The sequence below is a fragment of the Sesamum indicum genome, linkage group LG3, assembly GCF_000512975.1.
Source record: "Sesamum indicum cultivar Zhongzhi No. 13 linkage group LG3, S_indicum_v1.0, whole genome shotgun sequence".
Lineage (NCBI taxonomy): Eukaryota > Viridiplantae > Streptophyta > Magnoliopsida > Lamiales > Pedaliaceae > Sesamum > Sesamum indicum.
This window is the reverse complement of record NC_026147.1, coordinates 8,129,332-8,140,459: the sequence shown is the minus strand read 5'-3', so window position 1 is coordinate 8,140,459 and position 11,128 is coordinate 8,129,332. Positions and strand designations below refer to the sequence as shown.

The 11,128-nt window shown below is 29.7% G+C and overlaps 1 protein-coding gene across 8 annotated transcripts; it reads left to right on the top strand.

Moving 5' to 3' along the window:
* On the top strand, positions 2,055-6,514 carry LOC105157656 (transcription factor bHLH68). Of its 8 annotated transcripts, none has more exons than XM_020693005.1 (9): positions 2,056-2,490; positions 2,811-3,252; positions 3,374-3,448; positions 3,611-3,676; positions 3,968-4,033; positions 4,438-4,521; positions 4,694-4,735; positions 5,158-5,199; positions 6,098-6,514. In XM_020693005.1, exons 1-9 carry the CDS (start codon positions 2,330-2,332, stop codon positions 6,236-6,238), a joined length of 1,119 nt encoding a protein of 372 aa, XP_020548664.1. In that variant the 5' UTR covers positions 2,056-2,329; the 3' UTR covers positions 6,239-6,514. The 8 variants fall into 8 exon arrangements, with proteins under 8 accessions (XP_020548666.1, XP_020548670.1, XP_020548664.1 ...); XM_011074086.2 differs by having other exon boundaries at positions 2,057-2,490; positions 4,438-4,497; XM_020693007.1 differs by lacking the exon at positions 3,611-3,676 and having other exon boundaries at positions 2,055-2,490.

The window sequence follows — 11,128 nt, the reverse complement described above, 5'->3', positions numbered from 1 at the left end:
CCGTTAGCAGCGAACAAAATCAAATTGTCAATAATTATATATATTTAGTGACAAGATTTTTATTTTATCACAATAATAATTTTATAATTTTAATGATAACAATTGCTTTGCAAGAGTCGTTATTACTATAAAAAATTAGTGACAAAAACTTATGCATAAAGTTGTCACTAATAAAGCTAATTAGTGGAACATACACAATAACGACTTAGTGACAACAAATACGTTTTGTTACTATATTATCACCATAGATGTGTCGCTAATTTTATAATGCACAATTATAGTAAATAAAAATTATATAATGACAAGATAAATTTTATTGTCATTTAATGTATATTTTTTATGACAACTTTAGAGTTGTAACTTAATATTTTAAACACTAAATTCATATTTATTTCATGATATCACGTAACTAGAGATTACCTGCAAGTAATTTTTCTAGTAAAATAAATTACAATAACTTATTTAGATACATTGAGTAAGATATTAATTCAATCAATACATTAATATAACCGACAAGTACTTTACGTAATTGGAGATTAATTGCAAGTTACTAATTAAATATTAAATGAGTAATTAAGAGGATGAGAGAGGTTTTAAATTGGAAATAAAAAATGAATTAATGTTCATAAATGATTCTGCTTTATATTTAAAATAGAAAAAGAGAGACAGTATATATGTTGGCAACAACTTTTTTGTTGTTTGTTTAATCTAAGGTCAACAAGAAAATGACTGCCATCCACATACAAAACTATAAAGCTAAACTTTTCTTTCAATTGCTCTAAAGCTAATCTTAAACTATGATCAAATTTCAAACTAATCATCATTTGTTTTTGTTTACTTCAGAAGCAATTATTAACTTCAAGGCCCTTTCCTAATTAATTAATTACACACGCACCCATTTTCATCATCAACTCAAATTAAATAATCATCCTTCTAATTTGTAGGAGAATTACGCCGTTGATATGGTTATGGTTAACTCTTTTTTTGTAAATACATACTGTTCATACACACACCATGAGTTGATTAATTACAGAAAATTGCATTTCTCATTCTACAATTTAAACTTGGTACATTTTTAATTTCATTGCTTATCGAATTCTTGAAGAAATTCTCATAACTCACAAAAAGTTTCATTTTCATTTCTACTGTCAGCTTTCGTTAAGATATTAATTGAAAAAATCATGTGCAAGTCACATGGTTGTTATCTTTTTAGACTGGAGGGAAACAACTATATAACTGGCACACATATATTCTGTAAATTTCATAATTAACGGGAACTGTAGAAGGATTGAAAGTGAGATTTTTTTAACATGATAAGACTATTTTCAATAATTCTGTAAATAATATGACTAAAAGTGTACAGAGGTCTAAGTTATGAGAAGAAAAGTTTTTGATTAACAATTGTTGTGAGAGTAATTTCAAATTAAATATTACAATTCAAAATAAATAAAGAGCTACTATCAAACTAGACGTACATCAACATTTATTCATGGAATCAATTCTAGGCGTAGTATTTTACTACTACCCTTATTCTTCTTTGATTAATTTTTTTTTTTAAAAAAAAGAAATTCTTGGGATTCCATAAGTTAATATCAATGGCATTAAATTAAGAAGTAGGTACCGTAGAAAGCATAAATTCTTTGTACAAAGGGATCATCTTTTTTGCAGTTATAGAAATATTTTTCATTTTGTTTAAGGTTGCTAAATCTATGGGATTGTTATCCAATTAGCCCAATGTGGTCATCATTATCAAGAAATTAATCAAAGAAGTTTATTAACAGTGCACCCTAATTAAAGAAATTAATTCACACCCTGATCATGAACCTAACCCTAATCCTCAGCTATCTCTCAATTTAAGGAAGTTGTATATATATAAACTTAAGCTCCACAAGTATTTTGTTTTTTGGCCTAAAAACACTCACCATCAGCTTTTTTATCTGTCCCACTTTACAATAAAGCTAAAGCGAGAATAAAAAGAATATATATTTTATTAATAAATTATTTTTTAAAACACCCCCCAATTAAACCAGAAACACAAAAACAAGAACGAGAGAGAGAGAGAGAGAGAGGTGAAGCCCACAAGTATAAAATACTCGTGTGTTGACAGAGACATGGGGTCTTCTTCTACCTCTTCTGAGAAAGCAAACACAAACTTGAAAGGTTCAGGAAGGGCTTGTTTGGGTTCACAAACAAGGAAAGATGGGAAAGTTTTGAATTTAGGATCAGAATAAAGTGCTGTAGAGAAATACAAGAGAGAGAGAGAGAAGGGATATTGATTTGTGTGTTCTGAGTAGCGTTTTGGTTAAAAATCTTGATCTTGAGAAAGCAAATGATGGCTGCAGGAAACCCTAACTGGTGGAGCATGATCAATGGCATGCATCCACAGTCTCATCACCAGTTTGTTTACGCCTCTAATTCTCCCGCCCAGCTTTCTTCTCCACCTGATAATCACCAGGATTTCCCAGTTAGGTCTTGGAGCCAACTGCTTCTGTAAATCTCTCTCTCTCTCTCTCTCTCTCAAACACACACAAACACAGACATGAATTGTTATCTTGCTTTCAATAATCTAGTGGACTGGTAGCAATGAAGCCAGCCTGCAGTCGACCATTGGCTGTTCGGTTACAGAGGAGCTAGGGTAGTTTGACAACCTACTCTATTCTCCAATGATCGTGGATGGACCGACTGTATTGAAACCGGCCCATTCATCCAAAAGTTTTACATACTTCTTAGACATCATTAGTAAAACCTAATAATTAGCAACCCTAAGTCACTTATATAAATATATTGATTGCAACTAGCTTTTTCATCAGGGGTGGAGTGGGAGGTGGTGGTGGTGGTGAAGAAGAAGAAGAAGAAGAGAGATACGGTACCGGTGCTGGTGCCGGTCTTTTTCAACAACAAAAGAAGTTGGAGAACTGGGAAGACCAAGTCTTGAATTTGAACCCATCTTTTGCAAGAACTCCTGTTGTTGATGTGAAGCAAGAGGACATTGCTCATAAATCCAGCTCCACCTGCCAAATCAGTTACGCCCATGTAGATCATCATGATCAATTTCATCAGCCGGCGCCGCCCAATAGGCCTAATACCAATTCTTGGCCAGCTCCTCCTCACCAACAAGTAGTCATGCCTCATGTCTCGTCCCCCACCTCTTGTATCACTAGTTTGAGCACCAACATCTTGAATTTCTCCGGTCCCAAGTCCGCCTCCTCGTCCCAACGCAAACATAATCAAGATCATTCAGCTGATGATCAGGTAATTACAATTTACAAGAAAATTATAATTTCTTTTAGTTTCATGACTGAGTTCTTGATCACTAATTAGAATTAATGCTTAATTAACTGTTGATTAATTTGTTTAATTCATTTGTTAAAAGTGCAATAGCACGGGTACTGGTGGGGTATCTAAGAAGGCTAGGGTTCAACAGTCTTCAGCCCAACCAGCTTTGAAGGTCAGGAATCTCTTTTTCTCTTTCTGCTATCATCTTTCCTTTTTACTATATATATAATTAAATGTTTTTTTTATTTTTTTTTCAAAATTTCAGACATATAGTTATGGACATTATAATTTAATTACATCATGAAACTACATACTTACATCAAAATTCACACAGGTGAGAAAGGAAAAGTTAGGGGATAGAATTACAGCTCTTCATCAACTTGTTTCTCCATTTGGGAAGGTAAACAAACAATGAATTAATGACTCATTATATATGCAAATTAAGCATTTTATTCTTTTATTTTCTTTCCTACATAAAACCCATCAAGAAAATTAAATGATTTTATTACATTATGATTAACTAAACAGCAAAAAGACAAAAAAAAAAAAAGCAAGAAAGAAAAAAGAAAAAAGAAAAAGAAAGCCCTAACTCATTTCCTTTATACTTTATCATCTGATGATCTGAGCTAGTGTTTTTAGGACTTTGAGAAAAATGACTTTGAGGGTGTTGTGGTATGTTTCTCTTTTGCAGACTGACACTGCTTCTGTCTTGTCAGAAGCCATTGGCTACATTAGATTCCTTCAAGGTCAAATTGAGGTAAGAATTCCCCCACAAACAAAATAAGTGAATTATTGTTCCATGGTTTTCGTTAAGGCTGTATATTTGGATTCATCAATTTTTTTTTTTTGAATTTATATTCTAATAATTTTAAAAATTTTAATTATGAATTTGGACAACATTCTACTTAATATCGATAGATTTCAAAAATTTCTAATATACAGTCAATCGATATTTTTTCAATGCAACCCTAATTATTTTTCTTCAATTCACACCCTGATTTTATTTCAATTTTCTTGATTTTTCCAAAGGAACAGTGAAAATTACTAAAATCCATGCAACAATTGAAATTAAAGGGCAGTAATTAAGTAAAATTACAACTTCTTTCTTTTTACTATTTTAATATACACATTATATTATTTGTTTTAAATAATTGGGTGCAGGCACTGAGCTCTCCTTACATGCGCAATGCATCAGGAAGTACAGGACATCACCAACATTCTGTAAATAAGTACCCATATTTATTAGTTAGTTTATTTATTTTTCACATTTTCCAATATACGACCAAGATTTTTCACACACACTACACATACACGTGTATTGGGAAATGGGAAGCTGATTTATTTATATATCTATAATTTCCTCCAAAATAATTACATTATAATCAAGAATTAATTATAAAATAATTTATTTTGTTAGGTTCAAGAAAGGAATTGTTTGTTTCCCGAAGAGACTGGTCAGGTAATTATGCTTTATTGGGATCCATCACTTCCTAAAAAAGAGGCTTTGAATTGGAGAATAACATATTTAATTACAAGTTTTAATTCAAATTGGATTGGAACTGGATTAATTATATGATAAATATAATATATTTATTGTATGATTGGAATTCAACAAAAATAATTATTTATATGATAAGTGTATTAATTTGTTATATAATTGATTTAATTTGAATAATAAATTTTTATTAATTACAGACAAAGTGGTCTGTAATCTAAAGATTAATGTATTTCCAAATTATTATGAACTAATTAATTACTTTTTGATAAAGTTGTTGGGTTATTCGATGACATGAAAGCTGCAATTGATGACATTTTAATTAATTTTCTTTTTCCCTTGTAATTTATTTTTATCTTTTTTGGTTCAACTTTTCTTTTTTACAGTTCTTGAATGATATTGGCATGGAAAGAGGAGCTCCTAAGCAGGTAAATTTATAACCCCCCTTCTTTTTCTTCTTCTTCTTCTTTTTTTTCTCTCTCTAAATACATATTTATATATCAAGAAAAATAATAATATTAGTCATAAAATTGTGAATGACTTTTGTAATATGCTTTTATTACAATACAATTCTTAAAATTTTACCAGTAACAGGAATTTATTAGTTGATAATAATTAGTGATACATATAGTGACATTATTAATCTAATAATGATTTTATTCATAATTCTCTTTTTACAGAAGTTATTGACATATCCAACAACTATTTGATTTCAGTCATTTAAAATTATAAAAATTATTATTGTGGCAAAACATTTCATATATATAAGTATAGGATTGTTAGTCAGGTTTTTTAATTTATCACTCAATATTCTTTTTCTTGTTTTTTTTTCTTAATGCATCAATTGCAATCATATCATAAATTTTAATAATCAACAGTTAATATATATTAATTATCAATATTAAATATGTATAGTTAATTAATAACTATTGTGCTAGTCCAATTAGCGTTGCACTCTCTAGCTAGGTCTAAATATACAAAGACCTTATTTTTACAAAATTACATATATATACACCCCTTGTTGTAGGTGTCATTACAACTACACCACCTATTTAGTTGCACAAAAATCCCTAAAAAATATATACTGGCACTCCTCTGAAGTATACATTCGCAAAGACGGGGGATGTTTGTGTATTTGCATCTAACCTCAAGGGTGTTAGATGTAATTTAACCTATTAATAAAGTAGACTAATACTCATATATCGATAGGACTTGAATGCTGATAATGTATTTATATATATATATATATCAGTATGTATGTATATATGTATATAAATTACGGAATTTTCAAGTCTATATTTTCTGAAAAGACAAAAAAAAATTCAGGAATCAGAAGGGCGATCAGGAGCACTGATGGATTTGAGAAGTAGAGGTCTATGCTTAGTTCCCATCTCTTGCACTCAACACGTCGGCAACGAAAACGGCGCCGATTACTGGGCTCCGGCGGCTCTTGGTGGCGGGTTTTGATTTTTCGGTTGATTCTGGCGGCGGAAAGCTCCTGGCGGGCCGCTCTCCGGCGGTAACATCAGAAGCAGTCATCCTCAAAACTAAAGGCTGACTGCTTCTGATGCTACCTGAATGCTCATCATGGTGTGTGCATGCATGTAATTCTGATCATAGGGGGGCGACAAATTGAATTAAACAGATTATTGGGGGTCTTTCTGTAATTAACCTAAATAATGTGCTAGCTAGCTGATGATTAATGTGCCATATATTCTGTATATGCATGCATGTTAACAATTAGCATCTTGTTGTTCATCATGATTTCAGCAAGTACTTATTTTATACTAGCTCTTTAATTAATTATTGGGAAAAAAATGTAATTTAGCCCCACCTTATATGAAAAATGAACAAAAATTTTTATAAGAAAAATAAAATAGTAAATTATTCTCTATATTTTGAAAAATAAAATAAATTACCCCCTATCTAAACTATTGTTAGAGTTAATTTGCTTCATTTTTTTAAACACAGAAAAATATTTTGTTAATTCTTTTTTCATATGATTTATTTCCTCATTTAACATATTCGGTAGACAAGCATGCATTTCATATTAATTACAAATGAAAAGTTTGAATTGCTCTTATGAGTTCTAAGGCCTCTTCTCCCTATTGACATATAATATTGATAATTTAAAATTATGAATATAAAATAATATTATACTAATTAAAAGCCAAGAACTAATATTTAGTATATTAATAGCAACTTAGAATTTAGGATTTACCATAAAGATACGTAGGACCTTTTAAAACATTCTTCTCATTATAAATTTTTCAGATAAATTGAGCTGGTTTGCAAGTTCAATGAACCGATTAAAGCTCACTTGAGCTCGAACATGTTCTAGCTCGAGGTCCTTTATGAGGCCAGGTCGAGCCATGCATGACTCGCGAGCCTTTTTTTTTTTAAATTATTTTTATATATTTAACTACACATATAATAGTATATCAGACTGATATACAAAATATTCATAATATATTAGAATTATAAGCAATATCTCATATTTTAATTTTATATCATCATAAAAGTATGGTATTTCAAAATTTATTTAAAAATAAGCATAATCAACAATTTAAAATTTTATATATTTATTGTGTATAAATTATTATTTAATATATACAATTCCAGAATTTTATTATTATATTTTATATCAATTTGTAATTTTATTATATATAATACCAATTGGACTCTACCATCAAATTATATATACCTAACTTCCCGATGGATCTCCACCAACAACTCAACACATATCCATAATTATAAACCTGGAAAATTCCTTAGCCTTGAACTGATGATATGCTAATTGCTGATGTATGTCTGATTCTCCTACCAAAATCAAATGAGAGCGACCCTTCTCGTATGAAAACCCTCACACATTTTCTTACGTATTCCTCATGTCATAAATTCATCACCCCCACATTCTATTTTTAAATTATTTCTTTTATATAAATCTACTTTTTGATAATATATCCCACTTGTTTTCCACTCCCAAAAGGGGGTATTTTTTATTAGTAAATATTACTATTTTTTTCCAAAGACGCGCAAAGTATGTATATTTCTTTAACAAGGGGGTGGGGTGTGTTAGGGTAGACAAAGGTCAACACAATCATCAATTCATCAAGTACTAAAATAACAAACAAGATGAGGTTGTCCCGTTTTGCTTTTCAAAAGGGTTTTAGTCCTCCCTTTTTCTTTTTATTTTTTTTCTTGTTTAACAAAAGTAAGAATGTGACTGCTATGCTTCAACCTCCCTTCTGGTTAATTATCATTGCTATGGTTACCTTTACCTTGAGTTATTAGTTCGAATATTCTATTTAATTTTTTATTTATTTTATTTTGAATTGGTCCAGTATTAATAATTAAAGCGCACTACTGTAACCAATTATAATTGAATTACAATTATAAAATTATCTATACCACTTAAATCACATCAAGTCAAGTAAAAAAGGCATACATCAGTTAATTTATCAAGCCATGAGGAAAAATATGTACATGTTTGAGCAAGGGAGTTATGATTGAAGTTATATTTTTAAATGGAGTCAATCCCAGAGAAAATACATACTCGGATATTTAAGTGCGATAAATTTTGAAAAAAGAGAATGAGGAAGTTAGAAAACTTTTACAAACATAGATGAGGTAACACGAGTTCATTGATTGAATTGATGTATTGTTTAATTTATTAATATTGATGTAATTATGTAATTACTGTTTATATGAATATATATATATATATATATATTGATAGATAGGTTTTATGTGGATCAATTATGGAGAATTAACGGCATGTCAAAATTATCCAAAGTAGGTAATTAGATTCACTATAAAAGAAAAAATTAATTATTTCCTACCCTATAAATCGTTGTAGCTTAAGTATCATTATAAATCAATACTATAAATCACAGTCAGACAAGACCGATGCGGGAACTTCAATTTCGACTACGGTTAAATGGTATTTCCATGGCCAAAATATTTGACACTATTTTTTTAGTTGTATCAAATATTTTGAACTCACTTGTAGAAATAACGGTCAAAAGCCGTTGTGCAGCTGTGTTTAATTAGTATCCGTTATAATCTTTTACTTTAAATATGATAATTAATCATAATGAAAAGACATATTTCTGCTAATGATTATGGCACAAAGGTTCGTAGAATAAAATCACCTTGTATAAAAACATACGAATTCTAGAGTATTTAGTTGATACTCTTTAGGATGCATTTGAATTGATGGAATAATTTTAAATTTCTGACGACAAATCCTTTAAAAATGTGTGGATAAGTTTATAGTACAAAATGATTTAAAATCCCTCCACTATTATTTAGAATTGTGGTTTATTAAAGAATATCAAATTCTTTTATATAGATAGAGTGGTTTGAAATCCTTTCTAAACGTCGTTACTCAAATTCCAATCATACACTTGAACAACAATGTATTGAACCCAACTTGATTTGTTTCAGGACATGTTTGTCCTAACTTAGCAATTATTGTACTGTTAAAAATGAGGCCGTAGCAATGGTACTCTACTACAAATTGGCCTCAAGGCAGCAATCAGGACCATTTTTATGAAATTCAGGGCCCAAATTTGTTTGCAGATCTATCTATATTGGGTCAATTCTGTATCCACATATAAACTACAATGGGCTCAGAATGACTAGAAACGGGTCGCTTTTGAGCCCACATGAAGCCCACTCATTTTTGTTGGGCCCAAGCCTAGGCAATTTGAAGAAAATCAATTCCTCCTCAACATTTTTATCACTGTTTCTTAATAAAATTTAATATTAACTTATTATGTTATATATATTTTATTAAATAACAAAATCATAAAAAAATTATTTTAAATAATATTTATAAAAATTGCACACACATTACTAAGCATACATTTAAAAGTGTTTCTTGTTCTTGACAGAAACCCTTCAATATTCAAATAAAATTAAATTTGAATGAGTTTTATTGTTTTGAATATATGTGACGTAGCAATGAATTTTCTTTTTTTTTTTTAAAGAAAAAAAAAAGGTTAAAAGTAGGGCATGTGGGGGGTGGGGGGTTGGCGGGGCAGGAAGTGAGGGGATTTGCAGTGAAAGTAGGAGGCAGCATGTGCTCAAACACTGTGGAATTGCCCCTAACCCTACATTATTGCATCATATTGCGTGACGATTTGGCTATACCATATGTCTCTGCACTCTACTCTTTTACCATATACTCAAGTGTAAGCTATATTGACAGGTTTAGTTTAATTGTATAAATACCCTTTATTTTTTATAAAATTACAGTTGCACACTTTTTAGAGGGTGTCAACGTGATATTTTTCAAGGATGGTTGTGTAAATTTTATTTTTAAACAGTGAATATAGCTGTAATTATACGGAATAATTATATTTACATCTCCTGACCTATGGTTTAACTGCACAAATCATCCTTATCTTTTGCATAATTATAAAAACTACCCCTGACAACTAAAAAGTAGGAGTAGTTTGTGTAATGATGCTTATATTTTTAGGGAGTGTGTGTGTAATTTTTCAAAAAAGTAAAGGACGGTTTGTGTAAACGATAATAATATTTTGGTGGGTGTGTGTGTAATTATTTAAAAAATAGCGGATGATTTATGCAAATAGGCCATAGATCAAGGAGTGTAAATATAATTATCCCCAATTATAATCATAACCTTATAGGATGTAGCTGTAATTTTGCGAAAGATATACATTGTGTTTGGATTTGTGTTTTAGTTGTTTTGTTTTGTGTTTTGAAAATAGAGAGAGAAAAATAGAGATAAGTAAGTGTGTGTTGATATGTTTGGATTTGTGTTTTAGGGTTTAAAATATTTTTAAATAAGTAGTGTAGGTATAATGTTGGGATTTGGAAGACAAAAATCACTGTTAATTGTCAAATCATATATTTTTATATATAAATATTTTATGTTTAATGTTGTACTTTTGGGAGACAAAAATTACTATTTATTGTCAAATCATGTATATTTTATATTATGTATATATATATATTATATAGAAAGTTGAAAAATAGAAAAACACGCAAATAAGGTGTAGAAATACAAAAACAAATATTGAGTGTGATTTATCTTGTATCGAAAAATGCAAGAATACAAATCCAAACAAAGCCATAGATGTTTGTGTATCTAACCTAATCTCAGGGCCCGTCAATATAATTTACTCTATAAGAAAAGAGGATTTGATTTAGCTGACGGTTGAAGTTTGAGTTGAAATCATACCGATATATGATTGTTGATTTATTTTTAATGGTAATTATTGGTTAGCTTAGATATTTTATATTGATAATTAGTATATTGAACTATTGATCATTAGTTAATCATTGATTTTACTTAAGAAAAATATAATAAATACAATAGCGACC